Here is a 19,601-nt window from a genome sequence, read left to right as displayed (position 1 = left end):
TTCAGAGAGTATTTGGGACAATGCAAAGGAATGAATTGTGACAGCAACAGAAGCTATTGCTATTTTCTTTCAAAGAAAAGTTGGGTAAGAATTTCATTGGTGGTTAAAAAAGCTTTGCATCTCCAATATGATCTGAGAGTCAGGGGTAACAGCAGAAATTGACACTGAATAAAAAAATTTAAGCTATAACTCAATGTGATGCTTTACAAGTTTGACATTGAATTGACTATTAATAGAAAGAATGTTTCGTAGGGGGAAAATAGTGTCAAAATGAAAACACCTCACAGGAAGAATATATTCTAAAAGCTTATATGCCTGAAAGGCGATCTTTTAATTAAGCCGAAACCATAATGTCAATTTGAGACACACCTACACTCTGAGATGAAGGTATAGTGAGGCATTTTGCAAAAGATTAATCACAAAGAGTCCTCACAGTTGACTTAGAATTTTATAGACAGCAAATAGTTCTTAGCCTCCAGCTTCTCCGTTACTCATGAAGCCAGCACACCCAGTCTTCATTCAATCAGACGTGTGGGATAGGTTGATTCATTCATCCCATAAAGATTTACTGAGTGGCCCTACATGAGGTTCTGTGAAGGATGCAAAGATAAATCAGGCACAAGCCTAATTTTTCTAGGGAGATGAGTGTCTAGCAGATGAGATCAGACATCCTCATAAAGCACCAGAAACCAAGGACAAAAGAGATGTGAATGAAAAGTCAGAAGAAATCGGATCTGGGAAAACTTTCCTGATGAAGGAACAGGTGCACTAGACCATAAACTAGACACACAGGATGCATAGGAGAAAGCAGCATGTTTTTTGCCTTACACTAGTACCACCTTAGCCACAGTAGACTGAGAGCTTAGTAAAAACAAAGAGGAGATTGTCGTATAATAAGTAATTTAATCTTTTTCCTGCCCTACACACAGAGATTAATTTTGCTATTTACTTTACAAAGATATAGTACCACATAAACGTTTTCAAATGACTTAGGTAAAGGAACGGGCACATGAGTGGGTGATGAGTGGTGATGCGCACGTAGGTAGACAGTGGGTGGATGCATGATGGCATAAGTGGGTGGGAAGTGGAAAGTATGATTGGATGTGAGTGTAGATAGACAGGTGGATGGTGGGTGAGTGGTTCACTCCCTAAATGGCTGCAACAGCCAAAGCTAAGCTGATCCAAAGTCAGGGGCAGGAGCCTCATTTGGGTCTCCCTTATGGGTGCAGGGTCCCAAGGCTTTGGGTCATTCTCCACTACCCTCCCAGGCCATGAGCAGGAAGCTGCATGGGAAACGAAGCAGCTGGGACATGAATCTGCACCCCATGGGATCCCAGCACTTGGAGATGGAGGATTGGCCAATTGTGGCATAGTGCCAGCCCCCAAAAGCCAAATTTTAAAAATGTATTAAACACTGTCTACTTGTTAAAATTGCATTTAAATATAAATATATGCAGATCTGGAAGTACCTTTTGGAATAATAAATTCGCTAGAAGAAATGCGCCTTGAATCAAATAGTTTTGATTTACAGGGTGCTTTTTAGGTAGCAAGGAATAAAAAACAATTCTTTTAGACTACAGAGAATCAGCTTAATGATACAGCTTTGAAAAATAATGTCAGGTATAAGCGTTTATTCCCAAATTGCAGGTTTACTTGTTCCAAACACAGAGCGCAGAGGAATGAATACAAAATCATTTAAAATTCTCAAAGCAGCGCATCAATAGCTCATGATAGAGTGATTTTCTTTTTTCAACAGATATTCATGTAAACTGTAGCAAGCACAACAGCCAGCATTTCACATTAATGAACTGGCTCATATCACTAACACAATCACCGCTTCTGGATTATGTGCTCTGATGAACAAGTGCTGAGTTTGAGAGTGAAATTATTCCCCCAGGGGCCATCTTCTTGTGATTATGAAGAGATGACTTAAAAATGACCACCAGCTTTACTTGCAGTCACGCAATATCTCAGGTGCCCTGGTGTCATCCAACACCTGGCTCTGCAGCCAGCACCTCAAATTCTCATGGAATCATGAGCAGACCTTCCTGGGCGCTGCAGCTCCTTTGCTAGTATTTAGCAAAGCATTGCAATCTCTTTGCGGCTCTAGGAAGCTCAGCAAGGCCTAGTGTGCTTCACTAAGGTTCCTCAAGCCCTCCTTGCTGGCTTGACTAGGGCACATGTCTCACTTCTGCCACTGCCCTGTTGAGCAGGTACTCCACATGAAACTCCAAGTCTTAACAGTGTTCATGCAGCATCTTGGGTATACGTAAGGAGATGCCATGACCCCTCCTGACTTCAATGCATATGGCACAGAAGAACTGACAGCCTGTTGATCACTTGGTGAGTTAATAAAGCCCTGGATTGACTAAGGAACCAGGCAAGTGCCCTAAAGGCCCTGTGAGCTATGGAAAATTTGAATAGATGGTTGCAATTTGGGTCAAAAGTGAATGCGTGCCCTTGTATGTCAAACTACACTCATGCCTTGGAATGGACTGGGAATATGCAGGAGAAATGGGACTTCACCATTCAGCCAGGTGCATGGAGATCATAGGTCTATTTTACTTACCCGCTGACCCTGTTGCTAGCTGACCAGAGAGAGAGGGTAGAGGTTGACTCTTTCCACTTGTGTGTCATCACATGGAAAGGACAAGAGCTGGAGAACACAAGGGCCACTGCTTATACACAAGGCCTGAGTAGGAGACTTGTGCAGGGAGTTACTTTCCACAGGAGCATTCTCCCTGATACTAATTAAAGCAGTGCCCCGCCTCCCTTCCAGCTCTGTAGGGAAGCAGGCATGGGGTTGGCAGGGAAGCCAGAAGCTTTTGTCAAAGGCACAGTTTAGATGGAAAGAAGGACAGAGGTTTCTTTTGTGACAACATGAAGATGGGGGTGTTTGATTTCTTCCCTTCAGTCTACACATTTGCATGGTAGGAAACATTCTCAATGAGGGAGTCCAGCATGCTCTAAGCAGCCCCAAATGTTGCAGAGTCCAGTAAGAAAGTTCTTCCAGCTGTGACACACCTTCTTCTGGCTCTAATGGGAAGAGACAACCCAAATGGCAGCCCTACTTGTGCACAAAACTCATTTTCCTTCTTTTGGAAGGAGAAAGGCACCGTTGGCCATTCCTGCTTGGCCATTTTCCCTTAGAGTTAATTCTCTTCCAGAATCTGCAGCAGGACCCTCGCCCATGAAAATCTCCTTTGGAGCATACCCAAGAATTGGCCAAATGTCTCCATAGACTCTTCTATCTAATCCCAATCGAGATAGTCTTTTATCATCCAACACAAAAAGATAATTGATGAGTCTGTCTTGTGAGGGATTTAGACCTTGCCAACACACCTATGTTACAGAAGGGAACCTGGCCCCAGCCCCAGTGTCCTTGCCCACTGTCTGCACATGCCAAATCTAATTTGGGAAGCAAGTTCATACTTGGGGGCTAGTTAACTTATATACAATTGACTTATCAGCTCATAAAATGAAAAAAATTAGGATAAATGGAAGTTCAGCAAATCGAGTAAATGGAACCATCTGTTAATTGACCTATTCATTTACAATTTCACTCAGGATTTATTCAGTATTTTTGTAGCTGTTGAATATACTGAGAGACAAAAGTAGATACATTTGTATTCCTTATTCTTATTTGCTTATATATTTGTTTAATTTTATTTTCATTGGAAAGGCAGATATACAGATAGGAGAAGAGACAGTGAAGATCTTCTGTCTGCTGATTCATGCCCAAAGCTGCTACAATGGCTGGAGCTGAGGCAATCTGAAGTCAGGAGCCTGGAGCCTCTTTGGGTCTCCCACATGGGTGCAGGGTCCAGAGGCTTTGGGCCATTCTCAACTGCCTTCTCAGACCACAAGCAGGGAGCTGGATGGGCCTCCAGTATCAGAACCGGGGCCCATATGGAATACTGGCACAGGCAAGGTGAGGACTTTAGCCGCTAGGCTACCATGCTGGCTCCTGAATTCCTTATTCTTAAGGAACTCATAATCTAGGCATAAAGGCAGACATGAGAATAGGCAAATGATACCTGTCCCAAATCCTTCCCACTAAGTGCCACAAATTTTCTAAGAACACAAGTAATAAATGCTACAACAGACCAATGAAGGAATGTGAAGTATAGGAAGGTATAATTATTTTTGCAATATAATCATTAGGTAGCTACTAAATAGGAAAGACTTATGAGCATATGAAAGGTAACTACTTGTGTTTAATTTTCTTAGATATGACTGTCCCAGGCCTGGATCTGTATTTTAAAGATTTATTTTATTTTTTTATTGTAAAGGCAGATATACAGAGAGAAAGACGTTTCATCCATTGACTTACTCCCCAAGTGGCCAAAATGGCCAGAGCTGAGCTGATCCAACACCAGGAGCCAGGAGCTTCCTCTGTGTCTCTCACGTAGCTGTAGGGCCCCAGGGCCTTGGGCTGTCCTTGACTACTTTCCCAGGCCACAAGCAGGTAGCTGGATGGGAAGTGGAGCAGCCAGAACATGAAGCTTTGTCCATATGAGATACTGGGAAAGCCACTAGACTATTGCACTGGACCCCCTGGATTTCTATTTTAATATATGTATTTTTGGTTGATTTGTTTGTTTATGACATGCTCATGCTGGTAATTGCCAGTAATGACCTTTGCTTATGAAAACAGATCTTTAATAAAGTAAACTCATTTACTGAGAGACCACTGTAACATCCTGGTCCTGTGGAAAAACACAATTATGTGTTTGCTGATAATTTATTTCCTGCTTATATAACTGACTTATCTTGTGAAAGTATTATTTAAGCAGCACTTTGGAAAAATCAAACAAATATCTTTCTTGCAAACAAAAGGAATAATTTCCAGATTTTGATTTGTTGTTTCTGGCTTTTATTCTTATCTAACATAAAAGTTAAGGAGTAGAAAAGCATTTCTGTTGGTTTACAATGTTTCAATTACATGAATGTCACCATGGCTCATTTGATCTCTATTATTTTTTCTGGGCCTGTGGAACAAATCTCTACAGTCCTTTATATGGGTAGCCCCCAGATGGATTGCAGGATTTGGATGTGTGCTTTTCTAAAAGGTTCCCCCATGTTTCTTTCCTTTTCACATTCCATTCTCTCCTCTCCTCTCCTCTCCTCTCCTCTCCTCTCCTCTCCTCTCCTCTCCTCTCTTCTCCTCTTTTCCCTTCTTTTCTCCTTCCCTCCACTCCCCTACCTCTAGCTTCCCTACCCTACCCTACCCTACCCCAATCTTTATTTCATTCTACCCTGCATTCTAGCCCTGCCTGCTTATGCCCTTTTGCAATGGCACACTTGAATATGGCTCAGGTGTTTGACAGACAAACATTTGAGGAAGCAATTTCTGTTCATCTGAAATAATCTAGAATAAACTTCTCCTTGTAGATTATAATCAGTAGAAATTGGGGTAGACCAAAATGTCATCAAGCTCAATGATTTGGGGAGCTCATGTTGTTCAATGCAACCATTAATATGGATATCTGTTGCTTCTCCTGCTGGTAGTAACCCTACTCTTCCTTGAAAACTAAACTCAGTCATGTGACCAGATTGCTAATGAAGGTGATGTATCACAGGAACTCAAGGGCTTATATCAGAACTGGACATAAGACCTAGAGAACTAATTAAACTTAATACTCAGCCTTCAGCAGGAACTAATGTGTTGAGGCTTTTGTCTGGGTGAGAGCAAACCTAGAGCCACTGGACCCAATGTGCTGCCTAACCAATCTACTGACATCTTCACAAAGAAGGCAATGCTGAGAAATGCAGGAAGAGCAAGAGAAACATCCTAGTTCAGATCCACTGTTAGAGCCCCTATATCTATCTGGTTCTGAGGTAAGAGTGACGTTATACATTTCGGAAAAAGAAGCCAACAAACTCTTAAATGTGTTACAGCACATGATCCTTGCACATAAAGTTCATATTTATCATGCTGACTTCTTACAGGCACAGAACTGACAGAACACCCAAGTAGAGTCCGCAATCTACTTTCTTCTGAATCTACTCTAATTTGAAAGGCATGGAAGTATGTAATGTGCCCAGTATACAACTTTCCTTTTCCTCTCCTTAACCCCATTGAAACGGTGTCCCTGTAACAATAGAAATCACACTTTGTTCCACTATATATGCCCCACTCCTCACAAGCCTGGAAATGCAAGACCTAGAACTATCACTGCCTGTCACAGTTTGAAGCTTCTAATGGTTGATCTTCTTATCCATAGATTTCTGAATAAATAAGAATTAATAACAAAATAAGATCAATGATTCACAGACCACATAGTTTTTCATTCAAGGCAAGTAATGTTTAAAGTGGCAAGAAGAGGTAGAGACTAATTGCAAGACTTTACTAAAGAATGCTATGATTAACCCACATTTCACTTCCTCTATCAAAAAACACTTGTGTCTGAAAGGAAATTGTCATACAGAAGTGAACAAGCCAATGTCACACCACACTGTCCTGGCATTCCCGACAGATCTCATGGCCTTCCATCAAAGAGGGAGGCTCATGTACTAGTGGAAGTGGAATTACTGGAATTGCTTCTCTCAAGGCAACTGTGTGTTGGCTTTCTGTTTCTACCTGAGGTCTAACTGTAAGGTCATTGTTCTATGGCTTCATGCCAACAGAATTCACCTTACAGAGTGCTTGGCATCATTTTAGGAAAGAAAGTTTTCATTAACCCCATATTTCAAACACACAGCATTCTTTGTTTAGTGGTCTCCTGCATCCTTCACAGTTTAGGAGGAAACTGGGTAGTGTGGGCTTCTGTGGTCTGACATTTGGCATGTTGTGTTCTTGGTGGTAAGCACTTACAAAGCCAGCCTTTCTCACATTTGTTTGTTTATCTTTATTAATAAGATTCAATTTCAAAAGTTAACACAAGCTCACTTTTTTAAGGTTTCTGCTGAATAGACTAATTTTCATTTCTAAGATTATAACTTTTGAAATAAAACCCGGTGGAATTCATTTTAGTTCTTTCTATCTAGAAGAAGCCTTGCAAGCTTATTAAGAGTAGGATAAGCCATTTCTTCACTATGCAGCCTCTGGGCCACTTCTCTGTAATAATAAGCAGGCTCTACTTATCTTTTTCATGATAGGGTCATCATTTTAAGGAATAGCAACACAGAAAGCATAGAAAAGTGCATGTGAGACTCAAGGATACAAGGCAAAGTGCCTTTGAAAATATTTTGTGGAAGCTGTTCCTATCTGCAGACACAGAAAATAAACATCGGGGATATCTGTCTTGTTCTCCAAGGTACCCATGTATTTTGCTGCCAACCCTCCCAGCAAGAGCCTGGGTTGCATTCTTTGAATATACTCCCCTTCTCACATCACAATTATATCAACAGTTAAGATGAGTTGATGCCAGGTGATAAGAATGGACACTAAAATCCTTGAACTTAATTTTGATAAATTTTAATCTTCTTTCTTTTTATGTGACTTTCAATTTATTGTATAAGCTGTAAGTGCTAACTATGGCAATGTTTCTGTATCTAGATCTTATTTCATAATCTGCCATTTGTCATAAATTATAAATAACTTTCCCAAATGCTGAATTACTTTAAAGAGGCAAGAAGCTTACAGAATTTGCCTTTACTACGCTTATCTCCAGGACTTGATTCAATAAACAGAATCTTGAGGGAACCTCTCATGGCTTAAGTAAGCAAGGGTCTCTCTATATATATCTATATCTACATATGTATATAGATTTATCTATATATCCATTTATATTATGTATGTTACAATATATCTATCTATATCAATTTATATTATATTTGCGTAAATTCCTCTTGCCTCCTGTTGTCTTTGTAGCATGCTTGCTGTAGATCATGGACAAATAATTTGAAAGCAGCTTCTTGAATTTATGAATTAATGATGTTGCTTGCCCTGCTTTAGCTTCTCCTGATCAATAAAGTTTTCAAAAGTAATTGATGAGACTAAGAGAAACCACCAAGGTGTGTTACCAAGGACTCCGTACAAGAGGAAGTCTGCTGAATATCAACAATGGTATTCTAGATCCACACATGACTCAACTTTATAATAATACTAATGCACAGCATGAGGTAAGCCAGCAGTAAATCCTGATTGAAAGTCAAGACAGAATGAAATAAGTTACATAACAAATCCCTTATTGAGCATGTCAAGGCTGGTGTGAAAGCCCCATAGGCTATAGGTTGAATTTTTAAAATTGAAGTCTTTGAAGATCACGAGACAAATTATTTAAGATGACGATACTTTATAAAACAGCCTGTAATAGTAGGAATGCAATAATACTTGGAATCACAAACTGGTTTTATATATTGAGTATATTCTCGACATTAAATATACATGAACCTGTACATGTAGTCTTACTCATGCGTCACAACAACTCTAGGAAGCACGTGTTTGACATCCCATTTTACAAACAAGGTAGCTGAGGCAGAAGGGTAATGTAAACTGCCCACCATCATCAAGGTGATAAACATGGGAGCCTAAATGAAGCTGTGTGTGACTCAGGTACCTTTGCACACATCCTCACACTGTATGTTGCATTTCAGTGACATTTATATGACTCCAGAGTCCATTCTACTTCAGCTAAGCTGAATTCCCTGACCTCTAACCAACCAAGACAGTGAAACACTGCATATGATTCACATTTGAGTCTTCGCCATGGTCTGTCTAGCCAGGTGAAAGATATGCCACTCACATGACAACTTTCAGACGGCACACTGACCACTGTTTGGGTTTGTGTACATGTCTGTTGACAATGCATTTGGCTTGCCTACTCCTTCCTTAAGAAGACTTATTCCCCGGCTGTGAAAATATTGCCAATGAGATGGTAGCAACAGTAGACAGCAATGTTAATTGAGGCGAATTAACAGAATTCTATCAATGCTAATAATATGTAACTAGTTGAAAAGGCTAATAAAAACAGTAATTCAAGGGAAAATGAGTAAAATAATGGAGCATGAGTTATCCAACCCAGGCATGTTACAGCTTTATATGGCTCGTTCTCTATCATAGGTGAAGACTAATGAACAATCTGTCTCTAAGAACGCCCACCATCACAGAGGTGGGAGTTCTGTCGGCTCACTCACCCCACAAAGTGTCATCCCTTCCAGTGGTGGATGTAGCATTTCTCTCGCATTTATTTTCTTCTTGTTTTCCTGGAAGAATATAAAGTGGCCACAAGTTAGAATTACCAGCATAATTTATCAGGGATGCTGTGGCACCTTATCTCAAGTACCGCCCTCTCCCCCAAAACCAGTTGATAAGTGAAATGTGAGCAGACGATGACAACACCATGGTATGTGCTTCAATGGAAGCCTTGTCACTGATGGTCTCATGGCTGCACAGTGAGGGGGAGTGTTCTGACAGAGGTGGTAAGAGTGAAATCTTTGGACAGATTTCATAGAGGACATGTGGGGTCCAGTTGTAGGAGCTGGTGCTCCAGGTTAGGGATAGTATGAATAAGGACACAGAGGTGAGAAAACATCCTTGAAGAACTGGAAATTGGTAAAGATGCATTCAATATTAAGAAGCAGATAGTATTGAGAAATCCAAAAGCTCCAAATCAGTCAACTTTTGTCCCTTTGATACCTATTAGGTGGTGAAGCAACTCTATAAATAAACATTGACTTAGCTCTGCTGCTTCATTCATGTGTTCCTATATCTCAGTGCAGAGAGTGGATGTGTGTGTGTACTTGAATATTCCTTCCTTTGAGTTATTTAACTCTACGAGGTTATGGGCCATGTTTCAGCAGTCATTTCCAGACTGAACCTTTCCATTGAAATTATAAATAATACAAAAGTGCTATCATTAAGAACATACTTTGTAAAACCTGAGATCAGTAGGAAACACCTTTCCAGTAGCAATGCACAACATACCTTTGCATGTGTGGCTCACAAAATAAAGTTAATTTTCTTCTTAAAAATGATTTATTTATTTGACAGGCAGAGAGAGAGGTAGGAAGGAAGGGATAGAGAGAGAGAGAGAGACAGAGTGAGCAAGCAAGAGCGAGAGCAAGAGATCCAATCCTTTGGTTTACTCCACAAACGGCTGTCTAGGCGACAGATGCCTGGATCCAGGAACTCCACCTGTGTCTTCCACATTGGTAGCAGGAACTCAAGTATCTAAGCCATCATCCACTGCTTCCCAAGGACATCAGAACAAAGCCAGATCTGGACTAGGGTAGGCAGGATTCAAACCAGCACTGTAATCCATGTGCTGATATTGCAAGTGGTGGCTTAACTCAGTCTGCCACAGTGTTAGATCCCAAATAAGGTTAAAGAATAGTTTGGGGTTTTTTTGTTTGTTTTTTTGAGGATGGGGGTAACAGTTAGATAGAAAAGGACACATAGCAATTGATAATGAGGAGAATTTTGGAAGGACTGGAAGTGGAAAGCCTCACATCAGATATGGTGATGGCAGGTGAATTTACTTACACAGTAGTATAAGGGTTCTGTCAAGCATCAGTGAGAAGGAGGATAGTATGATTTCATTAAGTGCGGAAAGACTGATCAAAAGAAGCCTTATGGGAAGGGGTTGGATATAAATTAATATACATAAATAAAGATGATACTGGAAGATACGGATCACCTGATAGACAAAAAAAAAGTTACTAGTCTTGAAGCCACGGTAGCTCCTAAATTCCTGAGAAACATTTTTGTGAGTTAAATGATGTGGGAGGAAGTTTGATTGTGATTATAATTTATGTTTCCTCACAGAATGGAAATCCAGGATTTGGAAGGTAGAAAGAGTGTGTGATTCTGCCTTTTTGACCTTATTTTTTGTTGTAACCAATTCCTTTCACAAAACTGCAGGCAAGAAAAACAAATGCATTAGAAGCTCTCAAAGTTCTCCTTCCCAATTTAACAACCCAGATCTTTGTTTTGTAAAGATTTATTTATTTTATTTGGAAGGCAAAGTTATAAAGATAGAGGGAGGAACATATATCTTCTGATCCACTCCCCAAATTACTAACAATGGCCAGGGCTGAGCCAGGCTAAAGACAGTGTCTTCATTCAATTCTCCCACAGGGGTGGCAGGGATTCAAGAATCCGGGTCAGTCTGCTGCTTTCCTAGGTGCATGACCAGACCACTGGATCTGAACTGGAGCAAACGAGAGTCAAACTGACACTCACAGCAGATGCTGGCATTGCAGACAGTGGCTTATCCCACAGTGCCACACTGCTAGCTACATCCTGTGATCTGTTTTTTTGTTTGCTTTGTTTTTCTGTTTTTAATAATGTTTTGTCACATTTTGATATGGTTTCTGCTGCAAGTCACATTAGTTCCTGGGCATCAGGGTCTTCAACTGCAACATGAAGATTTCAGCCCAAATGATCACTGAGGATGTCTTTGTAAACGAGAAGTCTTGGTGTCTGGTGCAGTTGTTCGGGACACCCATATCCCATATTGGAATGCATGATTTTAAGTCCCAACTTTGCTACCAATTGAGCTTTCTACCACCGCTGGGAAGCAAAGGTGATGGCTCCAGTACTTGGGTTTCTGACACTCAAGTGGAAGAATTCAGACTGAGTTACAGGCTCCTGACCTAAAGCTGACCTGACCCTGACTATTGTGGACATCGGGGGAGTGAACCAATAGAGGTGAAATTCTTTCTCTGCTGCCCAGTCTTTCTGCCTGTAAAAAAGAGGAAATATACAAAAATTCAAAATGAGAACTCTACGAAATTGCATAAAATTAATAAAACATTACCCTAGATAGTTTTCCCTAAGGATAAGAAAACTGTCATTTGTCCTACTAAGGGAAAAACAGGGGACCTGGGAATTTTGAGGGGAGCCCCAAGAGGCTCATTAGTTCAAAGTCACTTTTAACATCTGTATTTATTCACATTGTAACATTTTTGTTAATTATCATGTCATTGATGACATCTTACACTCAAAATTAGCAGCATTTTTTTCCTTCTTAGCAGCTCATAAAATAATGGTATGTTAGACATCTAAGTTCTCTTCTAATGTGTAAGTCCAGTCAAAGTGAGAGTACACTTAGAAGCAGACCTTTGAAACATCCATGAAACACTGTTTCGGTGATTCAGGGACACAGGAGAGCGGAACAAAGTTTTATTTATTGTTGTCTCAGAAAACCTCCCTGCGCCCCAGCTCTCATGCTAGTCTAGCTCTGTCTTGAACAACTGAATCTTTTAAAGAAGGCTTGGGTCGTATTGGCTGACACTTTTATTACATTATTACTATTTACTACCATATTTATCATACTTATTAGTCATCCAGAGCAATGTCTTTCAAATTGTGACTAACACCTGTCTGTGGACCATACAGGCAATATTATGTGTTGCCATAGCAAAGCTACAGAGATTAAAGTTGAGAATCTCACCCTGCATCTCATATGATGAACGTGTCATTTCTTGAGATTATTTCTGGGGGGCCGTATTTACTTATTCACATATACCTATATCACATACAGGAGAGTCCGCTCATGGTATAAATGCATTTTAATTGTGGGCTGTGGTCAAACAAAACTGAAAATGCTGTTATTGTCCCAGCCTTGGAAGCATCTGGGGTCTAAACATAAACATAAGTGTAAGTATGCAAGTGATGCTGAACTTGGGGCAGTGTCTTCGGCCCTACAAGTAGCAAGCCGATAACTGTAACAAACCCTATGAGGCAAAATGAAGTGGCGCAGGCTGAGCACAGCTAAAACAGCAAATCTGAAATTTGGAATTCTCCAGGAGTCTGAAGCTTTGAGTGTTGACGTGATAGTACAAGCGGAAAATTCCACACCTGACCTCACGTGACATGTAGCAGTCAAAACGCAGGTGCAGGAGAAATGCTGGTTAAAACCACCTGCAGGCTATGTAGATGCACACACGGTGTCTGTAGACAGAAATGAAATTCATGTTTCAACTTGGTCCATTCCCAAATTGTCTCATTATGCAAGTGCAAATATTTTTTTAAAAATCTAAAATCTGAAACACTTCTGGTCCCAAACATTTCAGATACGGAATACTGAACCCACACTTTGGCTGGGTTTAAAATAGCCACATGATAATGAACAGAAATGCTAATGCTCTTCTCTTTATTAGTCGTTCTATTATCAGCCTCTTTCAAGAGTTTCCTACTTCATTGCTCTCAAAAATTTCCTGCTTAATTAATAAGTTCACAGAATTTCAAAACAAAAATTCCAATTGGCCTCCATCAGGCGATGATAATATTTACTTCCCCAATATGCATTTAAGGAAGGTATGTATTACTTGAGGAAGTGGGTATTGTTAAATACCTTTCTTTCCAAATTACTCATAACAATAGGGAGCATGGGTTCCCTTGCCTGCATATAGGTTCATTCAGTTTCCTGTATTGCCTGGAGTTTCTGCTTTCACTTCTATTTAAAGCATCCTTCCTGAACGTCAGAACAGGGGTTCCTCCAAAGGAGGAAATGAAAGCAGCAGCTGTAATAATGGTGGAAAGGAAGCACCTCTTTTCCACGCCACCTCCATAGGTAGAGAGGTTGGCAACTAAATAAAGGCTTTTGGCAGCCCTGAGCTTTTCAGATCAACTTTCCTTTGAGATTCCATTCAGTGGTATCCTGTGATTCTCTTAGATTTCATGCCAAGTCATCTTTTCAGTCATAAAGAAGTAGTGGTTCAGTCATTTGTTCAGGTTGAGAAGGCTTGTGACAAGCAGATTTGAAATGGCTAACGTGTCCCACAATACAAAGGTTACATCACTGACATGCACCGTGTTTAGTTTCCTTCTCATGTTCACCACAGATCTCTGTGAGAAGGGTATTACCTGGCTCAAACATTTTACATTCACCATTGAATTCCCAACTGCAAATCTGTAGTGTCTCCTCTTACAGAAATTTCGTGCTAGGGAGTTAAAACTAATCAACTCTAATGCAAAGTCATACAGTAGATTAAATCATTTTTTTACTATATATGTATGTATGCTATATGTATACTTATATACATACAGTAAAATATTAAGTATGTGTATATATCTATATATCTATATATCTATATCTATATCTATATCTATATCTATATCTATATCTAATTTCAGAAGCAGGGAAATAAGAGCAACGTTTCTTTTTCAAAATGTATGTGTGTGGAACAACAATGGTGACCTGAGCTTCCCTGTAGCATGGACAGCCTCCCACTGCAATTTTCTCCATCTGTCTGGATGCCGTAAAGGAAAACCATATTCTGCTTAACACTGAATAGAAAAACCAGTGTAAGTCAAGGGCTTGAGTCACTGCTTCTTTAAAAGTAGAAAAAGGATTTTATTTGTCAGGGGGAGAATATAAGAAATTCCAAAAAGAAATGAGATTCTGAAAACAATTCTTTTGCATTAAGAAAGGAAGACCGAGTTTAAAATAAGATGAACGAAAGAAAACTTTTTTATATCTGCTGGAGCCAAACACCCCCCGATGTCTTTGATTAGTGAGTTTTCACTGAATTTGCTGTCAAGAAAATCTCCATTCAAAGGAATTTGACTTCTCACTGCATATCTTCATCAAATATATTTTCCCAAGGAAAATCAAATTCTCAGGAATGGTACGGTTAGAATTAACTAACAACTAAAAAATGAAGAGAAAATTATAAGCCTGATAAACAATTGTTAAAAATATTATTATTTTTTTTTTTTTTCTGTAAGGGAAGATCTTTTTTTTTTTTTTTTTATTATTATTAATTTCATTGCATTATGTGACACACATTTTTTTTTTTTTGCACTGGAATTCCCCCCGCCCCTCCCCAAACCCTCCCCCTCCCACAGTGGATTGCTCCACCCCGCTGTATTTCCATAGTTCAAACTCAGTTGAGATTCTTTCATTGGAGGTTTTGACCAATCGTAAAGTCCAGCATCTAATTGTCCTGGCAAATTCAACGGCTTCCTGGTGAGACCATCTCTGGTCCAAAGGCAGAACCAGCAGAGTATCATCCCAATCAAGTAAAAAACTCAACCCAATATTTACAACCATTTACAGCATTATGGCATTAATTGACATGGTATTGATTAACCAATATGTTACTAGGAAAATGCATGTTCTCGACCACAACCTGTGACTTCCCCATAGACATTTCAACTTTGGTTTACATTCAACCATGGTCTATATACCTTAAAATGGCTATAGATTGCTATTCAGCTGTCTCTTGTCTTTTTCAATGTTAGTATTTAGCATTTTATAGCATTGAAGCGTGATTTTGCTGAACCTGGCTGTTTTTCGGGTAGTCCAACTCTATAACTTTAACAGGACAAATGTCAACAGTTCAGGTGAATATTTTTGGGAGGGGTGTGCAGAGAAATCCTCAACACCCCAGAGAGGAGTATCTAAAATTGTAGAAAAACACAAACACACTGGCATGTACTGTGCTCACAAGCTTTGTTTAAAGTGTATCTATTTAGGGACTGATGTTGTAGCCATCACGGATCAGTGGATTAAGCTGCTGCATGCTGCCCCAGCACCCATCCCATAAATGAACTGCTTCTGCTTTGAACTGAGCTGCACTGCTTCTGGTTCAGGTCTCTGATAATGTGCCTAGGAAATCAGTGGAGGATGGCCTGAATACATGGACCCCTACAACTCAGATGGAATACCTACCCACATGCAGCTCCTGGCTCCTAGGCTCAGCATGGCCTCCCCGACCACCGTGGCCATTCAAGGAGCGAAGCAGCACATGGCAGAGCTCTCCAGCTCTCCTGCTCTCTCTTCGACTCTGACTTTTCAACAAATAAGTCTTATTTTAAAAAAAAATGTGTATGCAATCAATATGCAATAATTGAACTATTTATGAAGATTATGTAGTAACACAAAAATCATAATATATTAAGTAAAGAATTTACAGAATGTGTATAAACATGACTTAAGTGTTAGAAATGGAATCTATATGAGTGGAATTGACACCTGGGGATTTCATTGATGTGTATAATCCATTTACAGAAATCTTTTTTTCTGCACAGAGGCCTTTCTACCTTCCCTTGTTGAATACCTCAGTGAAGCATTAAAACTCTGCCTGTTAAGTAACTGAAAAATATGCCATCACAATTTTTTTAAAGGAAGGATTGGGAGGGAGGAAAGGAGGAAGGGAGATGCCATTCTAATCTTATAATTGCATTTATGAACTTCATGAAATCTATTCTTTTCATAGTAATCCAAATTCCTCTGTTTCATTTTTCTCATTTGAAAGAAAACAATTCATATAAATGAATAAACCTTAATTTACAAAAGGAAGAGGGAGCATCCAGCATTGTGGTATATCTAACTACCGCCTACAATGCCGACATCTCCTAAGGGCTCCAGTTTGAGTCCTGGCTCCTCCATGTCCAATCCAGCTCCCTGATACTGTGCCTGGGAAAGTAGCCAATGACTCAAGTGTTTGAGCTTCTGCCACGCATACAGGACACCTGAAAGAAGCTTCCAGCTCTTGGCTTTAACTTAGCCCAGCCCTGGCTGTTACAACAATTTGTGGGAGTGAACCAGTAGATTTATACATTTATTTTATTGTTCCATGATACGGTTCCATAGGCTCTGGGATTTCCCATCCTTCCTTCCCAAATCCCTACCCGCCCCTGCTCCTGGTTTCCATGTCATCCTATAATATAATCCTTCACAATCAGTCACAAGTCCATCATTCTAGTATTTAAGTGTATCCTGACAGAGTAAGCATGAACAATGGCAGAGAGCCTAGCATTCTACTGTAAAGATACATTCAACAATTTCACTGGGAGTCCATTTTTGATTTGGAAGTAGAGATACATACTGTGCTGTATCTTCCGGTCTGTATGTGATATTACCATACATCCCCTTAAATGAAAAGCCATGAAACAAAATCAACAGGAAGGAAAACAGAAAATTTATAACATAAAGTTAAATAACATGTTACTGAATGACCAATGTGTTGCTGAAGAAACGAAAAAGAAATTAAAGACCTTTCTGAAGTAAATGATGCTTTTGTGTGACCTATTAGTCAGTAAAGGAAATTAGTAAATAAAATAAAACTTTTTTTGAATGAATGAAGATAAAAACAAAAATATCAGCCCTCCCCCCCGAGATGCAGCAAAAGCTGTATTGAAAGGGCAATTGACCTTGTATTTTCCTTAAAGGTTGCCTTATATCAGAGAGAATTTATCATATTTATCCTTTTGAACTGGCTAATTTCACTGGTCATAATGGTCTCTAGTTGGGACCAATTGGTTGTGAATGGTAGGATTTCACTTTTTTTAATGGCTGAGTAGTATACAATGGAGTGGATGTATCACAGTTTCTTTATTCACCCCTCTATTGACAAGCATCTGGGTTGCTTTCATGTCTTTGCTATTGTAAGTGGTGGTCCTTTAAAAAGCTTAATGTTAATAGTAGGAATCTTTGAAACCTTTTTTAGATGCATTTTTCTTTATTTTTTCAAGTTTATTTATCCATCACACTTCATTAAAATGGCATGAATTAAGAGGGTTTTTTTTAGAGGATAAGTGTATTTTGATATGAGACAGAGAATGCATCCTTCCTTTCCACAATTTCATTTTCACTGTTCAGTGAAACTTTGACAGTTGGCTAGAATTTCTTTGGTATATATTATATGTACACCATTAACTCTGTATTAACAAGATCCTGTTGAGAATATAAAACAAAACAAAACAAGACGAAAAGCCTCACACGAAAACTGGGACCCAGTTTAATGGTTCAGTTGGTTATTCCTCTCCCTTCAAGTGCCAGAATCCCATATGGGCACTGGTTCATGTCCCAGCCTTTCACTTCCCATCCAGCTCCCTGCTTATGACCTAAGAAAGTAGTAGAGGATGTCCCAAAGTCTTGGGACCCTGACCTGCATGGGAGACCTGGAACATGCTTCTGGCTTTGGATTGACTCAGCTCTGGCCATTGGGGAATCAAACAGTGGATGGAAGATCTTTCTTTCTGTCTCTCATTCTCTCTGTAGAACTTCCTTTCCAATAAAAATAGAAAATAAATTTTAAAACACCCCAAAAACTATAGGCAGCAACTTGTGTGACAAAGTTCACACACTGAAGCCACCAGACTGAGCAATTCAACACAGTGAAGTTCAGGTGAGTTGCTTGTGTACTGATCCACGACTTGGTTCCTGCTACCTTATCCATAACTTTTGACCACGAGACTATTTGACTTCCAAGCTCTTAATAGATTAGACAGATCAGGCAGGAAAGGGAGACCAGGAGGGTGGAGCAGAAGCTGATAGCATGGCAACAAGCAAAGGCACAGAAAATTATAGAAAGGAAACCTGGAAATATCTAGTTGACCTAGGGATTGTGTATAGGGGCACACAAGTTCATATCCTATGGTAGGCCCCAGATCAGCACTATGTAATTAGTGAGGAAAATTAAGTCAACATTAGTAACAGTTAACACTAATAAAGGAAATGCAAAATTGTAACACAAATATGCCTTAAGAAAGCAAAGAGTAAATCATGTTTTCAACATATTTCCAAGTAAAACAAAAATATTCTAGTGCTTCAAGGGAAAATAGTCATCTTGAATGACTCATCCCCAGCTGTCCCAGGATAAGTTAGTTTTATGGTATTTTTCAGTCTTTTGGTGTACTTTTCTCATTACTCAAGAACACCTGCTTCTCAGTGTTGGCCTGACACTGAGACCCCTGCAATTCTTCATACTCACAGGACAAATAAAAATTCCTTAAAATGAACAGTAACCAAAGTTTAAATCAAAAATGGAGTTGAGGGTAGACACTGTGATACAGTTACTGCTGGGACACACACATGTCATATCCGAGTGCCTGGGATCTAGTTTTGCCTCGGCTTCCAATCCAGCTTCCTTCTGATGTGTATTCTGGGAGGCACCAATCAATGGCTCAAGCAATGTCATCTACTTGCAAAACCTGAAAGAAGTTCCTAGCTCCTGGCTTCATTCTTTCCCAGTCCTGGCTACTGAAGGCATTTGGGGAATAAAGCAATGAACAGAAGATTGCCTATCCTTCTCTCTCTGCCTTTGAAATAAATAAAAAAATATATATCTCATGGAAACCCAGCTGTGTAGATCTTTAACTTGCTTATCTAAATGAGAGCTCTTCTTCCTACACTTGTTCCTCAATTTGGGTTTTTCTACTGGGAAAGTTTCACTTTTGCTGATGCTGAAGCCCTTTCCTCTTCTCTCTCAAAAGTTTCCATTTCCCTAATATTCTAGTCTGAACACTGCTGGCTCCTGCCTCCCACAGCTCCTTGGCCCCAGGCCGAGCTGGTGGGTGGGACATTGTTTGTCACTGACTGTCTGGGTCAGAAGTGGCTGGGTTGTGGCTCAGCTTGGAGAGACAGACTCACAGGCTCCAGCTGCAGGGCCAAGAGATAAAGGGTTCTTTCAGTTCCCCCTCTTTTTTTTTTTTTTCCCTCCTCACCAGATAAGGATCACAGCCATTTCTCTCTGTTTCTCTCCTTTGCCCATCCATCTCTGTTCCATGTCCCTTTCCCTGGGCATCCAGCTTTCCAGTTGGAATAGAGGACAGAAGGTTACAGGGGACCCTTCATTGGTGCCAGCAAGCTATGTGCCCAGAATTGGTGTAGAACAAGAGTCATAGCTAAACCAAAATTCCCCACAGGCCCTCTGGCCAGAAGTCAGGCTCTTGAGCCTCCGCTTGAACTCCACCTGCAATG

General features: G+C 40.0%; 1 protein-coding gene across 2 annotated transcripts in view; it reads right to left on the bottom strand.

Moving 5' to 3' along the window:
* The window catches only part of RASGEF1B (RasGEF domain family member 1B), a 559,731-nt gene that overhangs the window by 93,886 nt on the left and 446,244 nt on the right, over positions 1–19,601 (bottom strand). For both annotated transcript variants that reach the window (XM_058667162.1, XM_058667163.1), the window contains exon 5: positions 9,082–9,150. In XM_058667162.1, coding sequence (XP_058523145.1) covers positions 9,082–9,150 — 69 coding nt within the window. The remainder of the gene's footprint in view (positions 1–9,081; positions 9,151–19,601) is intronic.

This window comes from Ochotona princeps, chromosome 7, assembly GCF_030435755.1.
Source record: "Ochotona princeps isolate mOchPri1 chromosome 7, mOchPri1.hap1, whole genome shotgun sequence".
NCBI classification, from domain to species: Eukaryota; Metazoa; Chordata; class Mammalia; order Lagomorpha; family Ochotonidae; genus Ochotona; species Ochotona princeps.
This window is presented reverse-complemented; position numbering and strand designations above follow the sequence as displayed.